Here is a 16,255-nt window from a genome sequence, read left to right as displayed (position 1 = left end):
ATGAAAATGAAAACACAACAGGCCAAAACCTTTGGAATGCAACAAAGGCAGTCCTAAGAGGGAAGTATATTGCAATTCAGGCCTACCTCAAGAAGCAAGAAAGGTCCCAAATATACAACCTAACCTTACAGCTAAAGGAGCTATAAAAGGAACAGCAAATAAAGCCTCTTGCCAGAAGAAGGGAAATAATAAAGATTAGATCAGAAATAAATGATATAGAAATTAAAAAAAAAAAAACAGAACAGATTGACAAAACTAACAGCTGTTTCTTTGAAAGAATAAACACAATTGATAAACCCTTAGCCAGACCTACCAAAAACAAAAGAGAAGGTCCCCAAATAGATAAAATCACAAATGGAAGAGAAGAGATCACAACCAACATGATAGAAATACAAACAAGTATAATACTATGAAAAATTATATGCCAACAAACTAAGCAATCTGGAAGAAATGGACAAATTCCTAGAAATTCACACACTACCACAATTTTAATAGGAAGAAATGGAAAATTTGAATGAACCCATAACCATTAAGGAATTGAATCAGTAATCAAAAATCTCCCAACAAACAAGAGTCAGGGCCAGATGGCATCCTAGGGGAATTCTACCAGATATTTAAAAAAAGACTTAATACCTATTCTTCTCAAACTTTTCCAAAAATAGAAATGGAAGGAAAACTTTCAAACTCATTCTATGAAGCCAGCATTACCTTGATTCCAAAACCAAAGAACCCATCAAAAAGGAGAATTATAGGCCAATATCCCTTATGAACATGGATGTAAAAATTCTCAACAGGATACTAGCAAATTGAATTCAACAGTACATTAAACGAATTATTCACCATGATCAAGTGGGATTTATTCCTGGGCTGCACAGCTAGCTCAATATTCGCAAATCCATCAATGTGATACATCACATTAATCAAAAAAAGGATAAGATCCACATGATCCCCTCAATAGAGGCAGAAAAAGCATTTGAAGAAATATAGCATCCAATCTTGATAAAAACCCTCAAGAGAGTAGGGTTAGATGAACATACTACAACATGATAAAGGGCATGTATGAAAGACCCACAGCAAATCTCATCCTCAATGGGGAAAAACTGAGTCTTTCTCTTACGGTCAGGAAGAAGACATGAATGTCAACTCTCACCATTAGTATTTAACATAGTACTGGAAGTCTTAGCCTCAGCAATCACACAACAAAAACAAATAAAGGACATACAAATTGGTGAGGAGGAAATCAAACTTTCACCATTTGCTGATGACATGATATTCTATGTAGGAAACCCGAAACATATAAAACTCCCGAAAGACTCCACCAAAAATCTACCAGAATATATGAATTCAGCAAAGTGGCAGGACATAAAATAAATATTTAGAAATCTGTTGCATTTCTATACACTAATAATGAAACAGCAGAAAATGAAAGCAAGGAATCGATTTCATTTACAATGGCACCAAAACCAATAAGATACTTAGGAATAAACCCAACTAAAGAGGTTAAAGATCTCTGAAAACTATAGAACACTCATGAAAGAAACTGAAGAAAACACAAAGAAATGGAAAAGCATTCCATGCCCATTGCCTGGAAGAACAAACATTATTAAAATGCCTTCAACAGGGGCGCCTGGGTGGCGCAGTCGGTTAAGCGTCCAACTTCAGCCAGGTCACGATCTCGCGGTCCGTGAGTTCGAGCCCCGCGTCAGGCTCTGGGCTGATGGCTCAGAGCCTGGAGCCTGTTCCCGATTCTGTGTCTCCCTCTCTCTCTGCCCCTCCCCCGTTCATGCTCTGTCTCTCTCTGTCCCAAAAATAAATAAACGTTGAAAAAAAAAAATTAAAAAAAAAAATGCCTTCAACAAAGCAAGAAAGAATATCCAATGGAAAAAAGACAGTCTCTTCAGCAAATGGTGCTGGGAAAACTGGATGGTGACATGGTGGAAAACTGCCATTCCATAGGCAGAAGATATTTGCAAATGACATATCCAATAAAGGCTTAGTATCCAATCTCTATGAAGAACTTACCAAACTCAGCACCCAAAAAACAAACAACCCAGTTAAGAAACAGGCAGAAGACATAAATAGACATTTTTTCCCAAAGACATCCAGATGGCTGATAGACAAATGAAAAGATGCTCAATATCACCCATCATCAGGGAAATACAAATCAAAACCACAATGGGATATCACCTCACACCTGCAGAATGGTTAAAATTAACAACACAAGAAACAATAGGTATTGGCGAAGATGTGGAGAAAGGTGAACCCTCTTGCACTGTTAGGGGGGAATGCAAACTGCTGCAGCCTCTCTGGAGAACAGTATGGAGGTTCCTCAAAAAATTAAACCAGCAATTACATTTCAAATATTTACCTAAAGGGTACAAAGTTACAGATTCAAAGGGGTACATGTACCCCAATGTTTATAGCAGCATTATTAACAATAGCCAAACTAAGAAGAGAGCCCAAATGTCCATCAACTGATGAATGAATAAAGACGGTGTGGTATACACACACAGGAATATTAGCCATAAAAAAAATGATATCTTGCCATTTGTAATGATGTGGATGGAGCTAGAATGTATTATGCTAAGCAAAATAAGTCAAAGACAAATACCATATGATTTCACTCATATGTGGAATTAAAGAAACAAAACAGATGAACACAGGAGAAGGAAAGGGAAAAAAAGAGAGGGAAACAAACACATGAGACTCTTAATAATAGAGAACAAACTGAGGGTTGATGGAGGGAGGTTGGTGAGAGATGGACTAGATGGGTGATGGGTATTAAGGAGGGCACTTGTGACAACACTGAGTGTTGTATGTAAGTGATGAATCACTGAATTCTACTCCTAAAGCCAATATTGTCCTGTGTTAACTAACTAAAATTAAAAAAGAAAATTTCCTTCATATTCTACTCTTTTTCATTTGAAAAATGGGCATTTATCTTTATTTTCAGAGTTTTATCATAAAGATAAATACTATAATAAACATGTTTATACATATATCTTTACATACTAGTACTCATATTTTTATGATAAAGGTTAACCAAAGTGGGGATGCTAGGTCAAAGGGTAAATATATCTTACATTTATTTTCTAAATCCACCCACCCATTCATCTATTCATTCATTCAACTGATATCTGTAATAACATAGCTCAGAAAATGCCAATATAATACCAGGTTTTAAGGATAAAAAATACCTCAATAAAAGTATCACTTAACTTCATTATGGTTTGAATCAGGTCTTTTCCCATCTAACCAAAAACTGGGCCCTTCTTTATATAGAACTTAATATACGCAGCATTTTGTACAGTTATTTAGAATTTAGCATGCTCAAACATAAGCTGATAGGCTGGCAATATAACAGTTTAAACAAGAAATATATTTTCATCCACTAAAGTATGTCAGAATGATCACAATTTAGTATTATGAATTCTTTAATTTTATACTTTATATGAGAATATAAAATTATATTCTAAAATAATAACCACAAATAAATCTTTAACCTTTCTTTTTTCTTTTCTGACAATAAGATCAGTTTCTCCATTAACAGTTTTAGTGAAAATTGACCTAACTTTTTCTGAGCTATTTTCATCTGAGAAATAGTGAGAAAGACTTTGGCTCCTTAATTTCATTTTGTTCATATTTCTGAAAACCAAGAAATAAACACTATGATTTTATTTTTTATTTCTATAGTTTTTCATAACTTTTAAAAAATGTAATTGTAATGGGCCTATTCAACACCAAGTAAAAACCTTCAATATACTTATGAAAGTACAGTAAGTTAAGTACTATTGCTATTCAAGAACAAAAGTCTAAAATATGCAGGGAAACATATAAATAAAATAATGAAATCAGATTATTTCCGTTAAAATATGTAATATCTGGATAGTAATGTTTTGATACTATTTTGCTTTTGAAGCTAAGAACAGTAAAAAATAAATCTAAATTGACTTAGAAAGCAAAACCAGATACTGAAGATATTTCTCTTCTTTATTTCTAATAGTGCATGAAATTAATTCGCTTCAGTTTTTAAGCCACATTTCATTATAATTGGGCCTACCCAAAGATAAGCTGACTTTGGACAAATTTAAGGTAATTATCAGTAAACACAAATTCTGGCAATACACATGGTTTCCAAAAAGTGCTCTTTGTAGGAACTGTAAAAAGAATATGGAAAATAGCCAAAGAAATATTTGTATTTACCTTTTCAAGTTTTAATTAAAAACATCAATATTATAAATTAAGAAATTAACTGAAGCTTATTTACAAACAAAACTGATTCTAGAATTTCTAAAATAATAGTGGTAGGAACATACTATATTAATAAATACGTATTTATGAAATTTGACACTAATTTAAAGCAAAATTTCATACTAATAGAAAAGGATTATTTACTTAACCTATTTGTAAACATACCTAGACAGGTGTCTTTCTGGGTTCGTGGCTGTTTTCTTCTGAGAAGGCGCTCATAAAGGACCTGCATGTTGGCCTTGGCTAGTTACAAGGATTGCACACAGCACTAGTTACTAATACTCCTTTTACAATAAAGTTTACTAGAATTTTCCAACCTGATAATAGACTTAGTATTGATCTGACAGTGCAGTTAGATTAGAACACCACAGCAGAGTCTTTCAGTTAGTTAATTAGCTTATTAGAATTGCAAATGATGTACATTTAAGTTTATATTACTTTGTTCTTTTTTCTATTTAAATGTATGAACTACTCAACATTTCATAATCCAATGTTATTTTTATGTTTTAATTTCTTAGACTAAGAATTTTAGAGGTGGCAGGGATCTGAGAAATGAGCTAGATCAACCCCTGCTTTTACAAGTGTAGATACCAGGGCCCAGAAAGTTTACATCATTTGCCAAAGCCTAGATTCCTGAACTTGTGACTCTCATTTCCAGTAAGAGCTCCTTGCACCAAACGCATATTTAACTACACATTATTTAAAAAAAAAAAAAAAATGTACATCATTCAACTAGTAGAAAAGAAAATGGCAAAAGCAGAAAGGAATTCAAGGTATTATTTTAAAAGAGGGAATAGGGTTTAGATCTATTTTTCAAAGCATGGTAGAGTTTAAGACTTTTATATATACTTATTTGAAAACTCAAGAAAAATATCAAATAGTAGAAGGAAACACAATAAACACCCTTTAATTAAGAACTACTTTATATCCACCTATTAAAACTGGTGAATATAATGATAGTCAACAGTGCTTTATGGAAGTACTCTCTAGTGCTTGAAATATAATTTTGCTAGGATAAAAATAAATAATGTTAATAATTCAGAATATGTAATTATTTTTTTAAATAGTTAATAGTATTTTTTAGGTATTTAGAAGATGCATTGAAGAATAAATTAAAATTCACAATAAATAGAAAATATAAAAATGAAAAGTTTAAGAATAACAAATGCTACCAATAAATATTTATTGAAGATGAGTCTTGATTTTAAAGATCCCTAGTAAACTATGATAAGTTATGTGTTGATGCCTATATAGTTTATAAGTAACAACAAAAACTATATTGTGCCATTTCATTCATTCATTCATATATATTATTCAATAAATATATTGAGTAGGTAGTATGTGTAAGGTACTAATAATTTTATTCTATCACTATTTAAGACTAAAGTCTAGGTTTGCCTTAGAAGTTGGTTTGTGATAAAATATTTTAAGCAAATAATTTGGAATAAAGTTTGTATGCGTTTAGTACCTAACTTCTGATATTAAATATAAGGGCTCTTTTAATTATGATTTTTCTATATTACATGTATAAGGCCAAAGTAATATATATAAAAGCCACCCTTACCCATAAGATAATTTATAACCTGATAAATAAATGAATTATCATGCTGAATTATATTAATAAATTAGTAATAAAGTGCTAATACTGTGTAAGATATTTGAAATAAATCTTGGCTTTGAAGAGATGCTTGTTTTAATCATTATGTATTTAACAATAAATATTACTTCCTTTTAGAAATATTTTTATCTAACTTAAAATGTGACTCGCGCTTTTTCGTTCTCAAGTATTACATGTTAAATCTATTTGAAAATTATATGCAGATAGATGTCTTCCTTATACCGATATTTATGTGCCCATCTCAGGTACAACTCTCTACATTAAAGCCCCAAGAAGTCCTGTCTTGCTGGGTGAGTTCCTCCTGTCCATCCCAATGTTGAACTGATCACTTATTAAAAGAAGAGAAGTCAAGGTTCTTTAAAGAGAGACCCTATTCTTTCCTCAGTAATTAGCTTAATACCTGACACAGTAGGTGCCCATAAAAGCCCAAGGGAACTACACCATTAAGAAGTCTTACTCCTAGAGCTCCTTTACACCCTCTGCCTTTTGGATGTCCTCGTTTTTCCTTCCTACTTATGCACATCTGGTTCCCCTCAATCACTCTTTCAAATGAAAACCACTTTGTGTATACAGTCCCAAAGCTAGTAAGGGACAGAAATGGCTCCAAACATGCACTCTTAAGCACTACAAGATAATGCCTCTATGAATTCTACTACACCATTCAACATCCAAACTACTAACAGATTTTTCTTGTAGAAATACCATTATTCATGGCTTCTAAGTTTCACACTGCTTCTTTTTAGAATTCTATTTTTCAGGCACTTGGTATTGTCCTTCATCAATGTTGTAATTTAATAATTTTGTACTTTGGTCATTAACCAAAATTTATAATGTGATTCTAAGAAAATGTGCTGGAGTTCCAAAAAAATCAAATTAAAAAATATATGAGCATCATTGTTCCATGAATTGAGGATAGTGATAGTCTAGATTAGTTCTATTCTACAAACATTTCTTACATGTTCAAAAGAGAACATTTAAAAAAGTTGACTTTTGAGGCAGTGGTTTCCTACAAGATTTTCCTAAGAGAAACAGAAGGATTCTAAATACACAAAATAGCAAGGAAAAAGAGTATTTCAGAGAGTGATCAAAATGTTTCTACCATTTTTGTCTTGGGAAAGAATACATGAACAAAAAAGAATAAATTTTCCTATTGTTTGTACATCTGTATATACATTGGGATCCTTGAATTAAGTATTCTAAGTAGTCAACTGAGTGGTATCTGTTAATCAAATCCACTGGAGTAACTGCTGATAGGCAGTGGCACAATATCAGCATTTTCTCACAGTTGAATTTAAGTGACATACAAATCATTACATGTTCTTACAATTCTTTTATATCCCCAAATAGGCAATTATAATAATAGGCTAACTAGTCTCAAACCCAAGAATTATTTTCAATAACAGTGACTATTTTTAAGAGTGCCTCAATACTGTTAAAAGACTGAGATCCTTGAGAAACAAATAAACAAAGAAAACTGATTAAGTAAAATTTGAAAGTAATTCTTGATTTATTCAAGTATATAATGATAAAATTAATTTATTCTGAGAATTTTAAAATGTGCTTATTATGATGAACTATTAGCTGATGTTTGAAAAGAAAAGCTTATTAAGCTAACATGAAAGGTCTGAATAAAAACCTATTTTTGCTAATCTCCAAAATTTATCTTCTGTGAAATATGTGCAAAAGCATTCTGTATACCATTCTACAAATGGTATGCAAAATCAAGACAAGATCATTTTTTATTGTGTACTGTAACATATATGCAGATATTACTGCTGGACTAAAACCAAGATTGATTATTTTAATGATTTAAATAAATTTCAGAATGTTAAAACTGAGTAACATTATTCTCTGAATTAAAAGAAATAAGATCTGAGATCACTTAGAACCAAATGTATATAAAAATGATCCAAGCACCTACAATCTGCTTAGACTTAAATATTTGGAAGTACAGATTTAGCTCATCTCCCCATGATTTTGTAGAGAATTGTAACATTTGCTATCTAGTATGTTTTCTGGTTATATTTTAATAGGAATGGTATATTGACATATATTTTTAAAAAATCTATCAAAAGACTCATTTCAAACTTAGAACCAAGAAGTTATTTCTCAATAGCATAAAAAGAATTTTTAAATTGCAGAAAGTAATATCAAGGGTCAAAAAAGATGGAATTGAGAAAGAAGTAGAAGTGAAGCATATAAACACTGTAGTTTTAGTAAAGAAAAGCTACGGCAAAGCTGATAACTAGCAAAATGAGAATGAAGAGAAGACTTCAACTATAGATTAGGTCTGGCTACTTTTAACATACCCAGTTCTAGTTTCTGACAAGAGGGAATCTCTTCTGTTACCGTAATGAAGTAGCTGTGCAATCCTTTGAAGGCTAGCAGCAAAGTGGCACAAAGTGTATAATGGAAATGATACGCATGATGTAGGAAGGAGTCTGCAATGATGAAGCTGCAACCCTAAACAAAGAATAGATTTGGGATATACAGTATTAGTAACCAAAAAATACTACACTTAAAACTTCGAATAATAAAGGAAAAATTCTAAACATTTACTAACTATTCTAAACCATAAAAATTCAGTAATATTTTAGAGAATTGCTTCTGTTCATACAAGTAATTGAAACATATAAAATGTGACTCTAGTAATTTCAATTACAGTGGGCTTTTAAAACAAACAGATTAAATTATGGTTTTTGAAAATTGGAGATTCAAATTACATTTGCACTGCAGGACAGATACTCTGCTTCTATAGTATAAGTCCCTTTCCTTTTAAGGAAATATTGGTTGTACTTATACTATTGCAAGCTGAGTCTCAACTCTGGCAACTGTTCTTTACAAGCTCCTTTGGAATGATTCTACCAGTTCTGTTAAGGGAGCAAGAGGTGATAGTAACAAGTTAAAAAAGACATTGTCAAAGATCTTTATCCATTAAATCTGGTTAATCGCTAAGTATCAGGTTAGTTTTCACAATAAACAACTGGAACCAACCAATTTGTTAAGATCATATTCAACTAGATCTGTAAATTACTGAATTCAAATAATTAATAACATAAACATCACATTCACAGATACAACAGTTAAAAAACACTTCATCTAAAATAAGAGGAAAAAAGGATGCATAAGTATTTCAGTTCTTACGTCTGGTGATAACTGTTTTGTGTAGTTTATACCAAAGACCACACTTTCAAGAGTAGGAATCACAGAATCTTTGTTTTGTGCTGGTGCATTTCTATTTAGCCAAGTTGTCTTCACAGGGCGAGGAAAGCTGGAGAAATAATTATTACATTATTATTGTCCTAATAGGCTATTTGAATATTGAATACTTACAAAAGAAAATCTTATAAAAATAAAGAGCAAGGGTTTTGCAAAGTTATAATTTCTAAAGTATTCTGAAAAATTTCCTTTAATAACTGAAATCATTTATGAAAAGACAAAGAATATATAAAAAATCAAGACTAGATGCCTGAGATAACGTCTCCATAACTGGGTTTTAGGAAGTCTCAAAGGATTCTAAAAATAAAAACAGTGTGGAATCCAAGTAGTTAAATGACAAATGAGGATCAAGCTTTAATTTGGAAATACTAATCTGTCAGAACTGGTACCAAGTTCATAAAGTTAATCAAATATGGACTCTACTTATAGAAATAGCTTCCCACTTAAATATAGAAAAAGAAAAGCTACTAAATCTATTTGTTGCCTCTATTTAGCAAAAACAAGGTATTTCCTTTCTCTTTACTATAAGCCTATGAACTCTATTAAGACAATCTTCAAGCAGTTCAAGGTACTGTCTCAATCATATATGAACTATTGTTAATATTAACATTACATTTAATATACCATAAGTTCTATACAGTAAAAGGCATATTCTATTTGAATGTTTAAAGTCATATACAATTTTGAGATAAAGTATTGGTTAATTATAAGTAGCCCAAAGCATTTGGACTGTTTGACAGTTTGGCAAAATGGAAAAGACAGGAATGAAAGTCAATTTTGCCATAAGCAGAAAGCAGTCTTCATTTGCAAAATCAATTTGCTTTGCAAAAATTAAATATCCACATCCCAGCAAAGAAGGGAGTTGCAAGTCAATGGTAACTTACATTTGCCACAATGTGTTTTTCAGAATTGAGTCATAGAAGTTATACTTAGAAAAGTTCACATATAAAAACAGTACATAGGGGCACCTAGGTGGCTTAGTCAGTTAAGCGTCGGACTTCAGCGCAGGTCATGATCTCATGGTTCATGAGTTTGAGCCCCACATCAGGCTCTGTGATGACAGCTCAGAGCCTGGAGCCTGTTTTGGATTTTGTGTCTCCCTCTCTCTCTCTCTGCCTCTCCCCTGCTCATGCTCTGTCTCTCTCTCTCAAAAATGAATAAACTTAAAAAAAAAAATCTAAAAACAGATTATGTAAAATACAAGCAAAGAAAGAAATCTAACCCCACTTATTATAAGTAATTGATTTAATGTCTGTAGTTGTGTTGATCATAGAAATTATTTTAAATAAAAATAGCATTTAAAAAGATGATATTTGTAAAATATTGTTTCATTTTGTTTAGAGGAGAAAAAAGCCATTTAATAAAACCTCAGAAAAAACTTGTCAAAGCATAGTGAGGAATGTTACCCTTAACGTGACCCCTCTACTGGCATGCACCAGCAAAAAGCTTTTCTTTACCCCTTCCTTGCTTCCCTTCTCAGTTCCAGGAAAGGAAAAAGGCAGCAAAAGGTGTTGCATCTTTCATGGCAAAGTTCTAGCCACAACAGAGGGGAGATCAAGGCCCACGGCAGCTAAATAAAAGAACAGCAACCTCAGCTGTTGTGGCATCTCATTTTCTTTTCCAGTCACTAACCAGAGCCAACAGCTAATCCTTTGGCTTCTAATTCCGAGCCAAAAATGTCTCTAGGAGACATTGGACGGTCTCTAGGAGATGAGCTGCCTCTTTCTCCTACTAGTCTGTGGCAAAAACTGCTGCATTGCAAGAGGAAGCACACATTTAACTCACTAGGATTAGTGATGTAAATATCACTAACTCTATTTATTTGGGGCCTTAGGAAGCAACATCAATAAGATGAGCTAACCTCTATAAATTGTGTATTTCTCAGAAGAGAAATTAAGCCAATATTCTAAAGAAAAAAAATGGCTGTGGGGCGCCTGGGTGGTGCAGTCGGTTAAGCGTCCGACTTCAGCCAGGTCACGATCTCGCGGTCCGTGAGTTCGAGCCCCACGTCGGGCTCTGGGCTGATGGCTCAGAGCCTGGAGCCTGTTTCAGATTCTGTGTCTCCCTCTCTCTGCCCCTCCCCTGTTCATGCTCTGTCTCTCTCTGTCCCAAAAATAAATAAAACGTTAAAAAAAAAAATTTTTAAAAAAAAAAAAGAAAAAAAATGGCTGAAATATTTTAGTTAGAGATTATTGAAATTACAGTAACAAGAGATTCAGAAAACTACAGAAATATATTTTATAAATAAACTTTTAGCATTAAAACCTAACATGTAATTCATTAAAAATATTGTATACTATTCATTTCAAAGTCATATTTCAAAAGAAGCACTTTATCAAAGAAATTTCATTTACCTTTCATGTTATTACATACTAATTTATTCAATCAATATCTAAAAATTTTTTGAAAAAGTTTACAATAAAATTATATAATAGGAACACTTTCCTGTTTACAAAAGTTATAGCAACCGAGAACAAGCTCTCAAAGTCCTAAGAGTTAAAAAAAAAAAAAGATAATAAAACAACTAGTTACAGGTATAAGGAAAGCAAAGCAAGTCATTAGGAAAAAGACTTCTTCCTGAGCTGTCAGCACAGAGCCTAATGCAGGGCTCAATCCCACGAACCATGAGATCATGACTTGAGTGGAAACCAAGAGTCAGATGCTTAACCAACTGAGCCACACAAGCGCCCCCGCCCCCTACTTAGTTTTTCTGACAAATCAGTTTAACATCACATTCCTGAAGCACCATCCTAAGTATCAGTTGTTGGGATCAGATTTGTGACAGAAATTGTAAAGTAGACAGTTCAGAAATCAAATCAATTTGGAGTCTTTTTCATGTAAGTTACTGATTTTAAGTGTCTATCTGTTGCCCATACCACAAAAGGACAATGTTTAAAAAACTGAAAAGCTTGACATGTATTCTTACATAATGAAAAACAATTCATCTCCCTATGGAAGTGGGCAGAAATAAATAATTATCTCAACGCATTTATTATAATCCAGAATATCATGTACCTTTAGGAGAAAATGGTACATGATACAGTTTAAAAGCTTATTAGTAAAGATCCATAAAATTGATTAATGACTTGGAAAACAAGAATTATTATATAGCAACAGATTTAAGAAAGAATTAGCTGATCCAGAGACGAGGCCAAAAAAAGAAGAAAAAAATGAATATACTTTTCCAGAGAATGAATATAGTACAGCACTGCTTAAAAACACAGGTACAGGGCACCTGGGTGGCTCAGTCAGTTGAGCATCCAACTTTGGCTCAGGTCATGATCTCACAGTCCGTGAGCCCAGTGTCAGGCTCTGTGCTGACAGCTCAGAGCCTGGAGCCTGTTTCAGATTCTGTGTCTCCCTCTCTCTCTGACCCTCCCCCGTTCATGCTCTGTCTCTCTCTGTCTCAAAAATAAATAAACGTTAAAAAAACAAACAAACAAAAAACACAGGTACAAGGGCACCTGGGTGGCTCAACAGGTTAAGTATCCAACTTTGGATCAGGTCATGATCTTACGATTGGTGAGTTCAAGCCACGCATCAGGCTGTCATCCTCTCTCCCCAACTCTTTCCCTTTCTCTCCCCCCCTCCCACACACTCTCTCTCTCTCAAAAATAAAGAAACATTTAAAAAACAAAAACACAGGTACAGACTAAACAATGCTGTATGATTATTTCCAGACTGCACTGGTTTTCTTGATCAGTTTATTTGACAAAGATTGTTTCATACTTCTTCATTAAAAGACTTATCAATCTAATATTCCCATGCTCTTAAATATTATTATTTTATAACTTTAGTATAAAATGAAAGTACTTAATAATTATAAATTTAGAAATTCCTAATTAACTTTATCAATGTATATGTTTTCACTATAAAATAAAAGATACTACATTAATTAGGACCAGGGTATTGGTTAAATTTACCTTATTAGTGGCTGGTGCAGTGCAACCAATGATGCGTGGACTGTAACAGACACAACAGAGAGGTGGAAATAATCAAACATAACATTAACATGATGATGAAGGCCTCTATGGAGGCTAAAGTGCAGCTTCAATGTTCGGCTACTTATTAGCTGCAAGGCGTTCAGGTCGTCTGCCCTATAAAAAGCAACACATTTGCATATAAGTATGGCATAATAAAGTAAAGGCTAATATTTAATTAATTACTTTTTAAAAACTCAGAATAATTTTTGAAGCATCACATCTCATTAGACAGAAATGTTAAATCTAGTAATAATAACCAGATCTTACCTTTAGTTTTCTACCAGTCCATGATATAGACTGGTTTTTTTTTTTGTTGTTGTTGTTGTTTTACTAATGTTCCTATAAAACGAATCCTTTTTGACAGACTAAGAAGTACTCTTACTTTACACTAAATTTTACTCCCTAGGGTATACTGTTCATTATAAGGTTGCAGTATAACAGAAGTCAAATCTTATAATAATAAATCCCAAAAGACAGTTAAAATTACTTTTATTGTACAAAATTTTGTTATTAAGTGATGCTTGAAAGTAAGCAACTGGTAGATATTTTATTATAAATATTTAGTCTGTCAGATTTCTACATATAAAAAATTAAAACAATGCCATGAGAATGATTCCCAATGAGTTTGTGTGTGTGTGTATGTATTTTAACCCATACATATGTTGTAACTACCTATAGTTAAACTACTTACTCATTTCATTTTACTTTATTTATAAAATTCTGAGTTGGTTTGAAAATAATCCCTTAAGGAATTCTTTGTAATAAACAAGTATTATAGAGGAGCAGTAGCGGCCACATCAAAAATTCTTATTCCTCCCCGATAGTAAAGAGGACATCTCAAGTAGACTTTTCAGGATGTGACTGCTTAGCCATTTTTCCCACAAGAGTCTAAATGTATGTACAACTTTTAAAAAGTATTTCTACAAGTATGTTTGAAATGAGAAAAAAAAACTGCAGAAGATAGAATTGCTAAACAAATCTCTGATTCTTGTTTTAAATGAATATAAGCACGTGTCCCTAACATATATGACTGAATGTCCGCATGTGTGAACAAGTTCAGAGTAGCCAGTCCTAAAACTTCCTCAAGGGCTCTAGGAATTACTGAACTAGAAATAACTGCAAAGTATAAGAGTCATCAGTCTTGATAACACTCTACATATCAAGAGTCCCGCCTTAACATGGCATCACTCATGCTACTAAGATGGTCAGTGATATAGTGAAAGAGAGTTCAGTTACATTTAAATGTCTCATAGTAGTGGTATTATCAGTGGAGTTTCTAGAGTCTAGGAAATTGTATCATATTTCTTCAACTTGTCTGATTTGCTACCTGGGGCACACAGAATGGACATGGGTACAAAAGAGTATGTGTAACCACTCTCATGAGACTGTTCCAGTTAGACAGAAGTAGTTTATTTAATTTTATTTTTTAATATAATTTATTGACAAATTGGTTTCCATGTAACACCCAGTGCTCATCCCAACAAGTGCCCTCCTCAATGCTCATCACCCACTTTCCTCTCTCCCCCCACCCTCCATCAACCCTCAGTTTGTTCTCAGTATCCAAGAGTCTCTTATAGTTTGCCTCCCTCCCTCTCTGTAACTGTTTTTTTTCCCCTTGCACTCCCCCATGGTCTTCTGTTAAGTTTCTCAAGATCCATCTATGAGTGAAAACAAATGGTATCTAGACAGAAGTAGTTTAAATAAACAAGAAAGGGACAGGATAGATTTCTAACAAAATGGAGAATAGATACCAGTTATGAGAAACGAAAGATTTTTAATTGTTTGATTAGTCTACTTACGAATAATCTCCATCTGTGAAGTGTAGATCCAAAGATAACAGAAAATTCATTTCTTCAAGGGTTTCTTCAATCTCAAGAGAAATTACAATGTAAGATATTTTTGAATACTTACACAAAGTTAGAAATAAGCCTTGAGGCTCTATAAAAAATATTTAAATATATATGAAGAGATGTTTACCTTTTTTTCATCCAACAACATTTTAACTTTGAAGATCATGACATCATTTAAAACAACCTCCTCATTTTTATATAGAATTTGAAATGTTTTACTGCAAATCAGAGAATCATGAACTGAAGCTGGAAAGGCTAAAGTCATACCTAAAACAGATAAGATATGTAACTGACAGGTAAAAAGTAAAAACACAATACAAGTAAATTAATACTTTAAAATACCGTAAGTTTTATTGTATTACTCCAGTACCATTACCATTTTACATAGCAGTATTAGAACATTTCTGAAAGTTTACTACTTTCTATGTAAAAAAATGAATAAATAAGTACATTATAACCATCATAAAATTTTTGTACAACTTATCTTAATCTGAGAAGGTAAATGAGGAATCTCAAGGTAGATTCTTTTAAAAGGAACAACTGATCTGTACACGCAGAAGGAAGCAATTTAGTTTTCCATAGATGCATAGTGAAGAATTTGATTGGCCATTGTCCTGCTTGCTGGGTGGCAACCTCTAAATCCTTGGAATAAAGAGTTTGGCTTTTGTCCCAATTCCTTGTAAGAGGCCTCTAAATCCTTAGAATTTCCCAGTGACGAGTTATTCATGGTAGGCCCAAATAATGGTAAGGAGATGACTCAGGATGGAGGCTGTAGTCAACTACGTGACTACAGAGTTGGTGACTGACCCACATGGTTTAAGCTCAACCTCCAGTGAGGGGAAGGGGACTGAAGACTGAGCAATGATTCAATCAGGTGAGCTTTCCTGATTGGCAATATTCTACATATTGTCACATGCAAACTTTCTGGGAGGGTAATATGTCCTGACTCCTTGCAGAGAGAACAAAGAAGCTTTACAAATCTGGAACCCTTTCAGACCTTGCCCTATGCACCTCTTCTTTTGGCTGGCTCTGATATGTATCCCTTTGCTATAATAAAACTGTAATAATAAGTAGAGTGCTTTCCTGAGTTCTGTGCGTTGTTTCAGTGAATTATCACACCTGAAGTGTAATGGGAACCCCAAATTTGTTGCTATCTAATCAGAAATGAGGGTAGCCAGTGGACCCTTTAAGTGGCACCTTATGTCTGAAGTAAGATCAGTCTCATGGAAGACCATGCCCTTTACATGTCAAGTTTGTTCTACCTCCGTCCAGGTTGTTGGTGTCAGGTCATTCCAACAAGGTGGAATCTAAACATTTCAACAAGGTGGGTATCT

At 33.2% G+C, this 16,255-nt stretch overlaps 1 protein-coding gene across 9 annotated transcripts in view; it reads right to left on the bottom strand.

Moving 5' to 3' along the window:
* The window catches only part of FAM135A (family with sequence similarity 135 member A), a 119,954-nt gene that overhangs the window by 68,522 nt on the left and 35,177 nt on the right, over positions 1 to 16,255 (bottom strand). For 8 of the 9 annotated variants that reach the window (XM_047859525.1, XM_047859531.1, XM_047859530.1 and 5 more), the window contains 6 exons: positions 15,049 to 15,188; positions 14,871 to 14,941; positions 13,012 to 13,185; positions 9,014 to 9,140; positions 8,179 to 8,332; positions 4,417 to 4,494 (listed from right to left, as the gene is read on the bottom strand). In XM_047859525.1, the coding sequence (XP_047715481.1) occupies positions 4,417 to 4,494; positions 8,179 to 8,332; positions 9,014 to 9,140; positions 13,012 to 13,185; positions 14,871 to 14,941; positions 15,049 to 15,188 (744 nt within the window). Of the gene's footprint in view, positions 1 to 4,416; positions 4,495 to 8,178; positions 8,333 to 9,013; positions 9,141 to 13,011; positions 13,186 to 14,870; positions 14,942 to 15,048; positions 15,189 to 16,255 lie in introns of those variants that run through there. The other variant, XM_047859532.1, reaches the window with a different exon arrangement.

The sequence above is a fragment of the Prionailurus viverrinus genome, chromosome B2 (assembly GCF_022837055.1).
Source record: "Prionailurus viverrinus isolate Anna chromosome B2, UM_Priviv_1.0, whole genome shotgun sequence".
NCBI lineage: Eukaryota > Metazoa > Chordata > Mammalia > Carnivora > Felidae > Prionailurus > Prionailurus viverrinus.
This window is presented reverse-complemented; position numbering and strand designations above follow the sequence as displayed.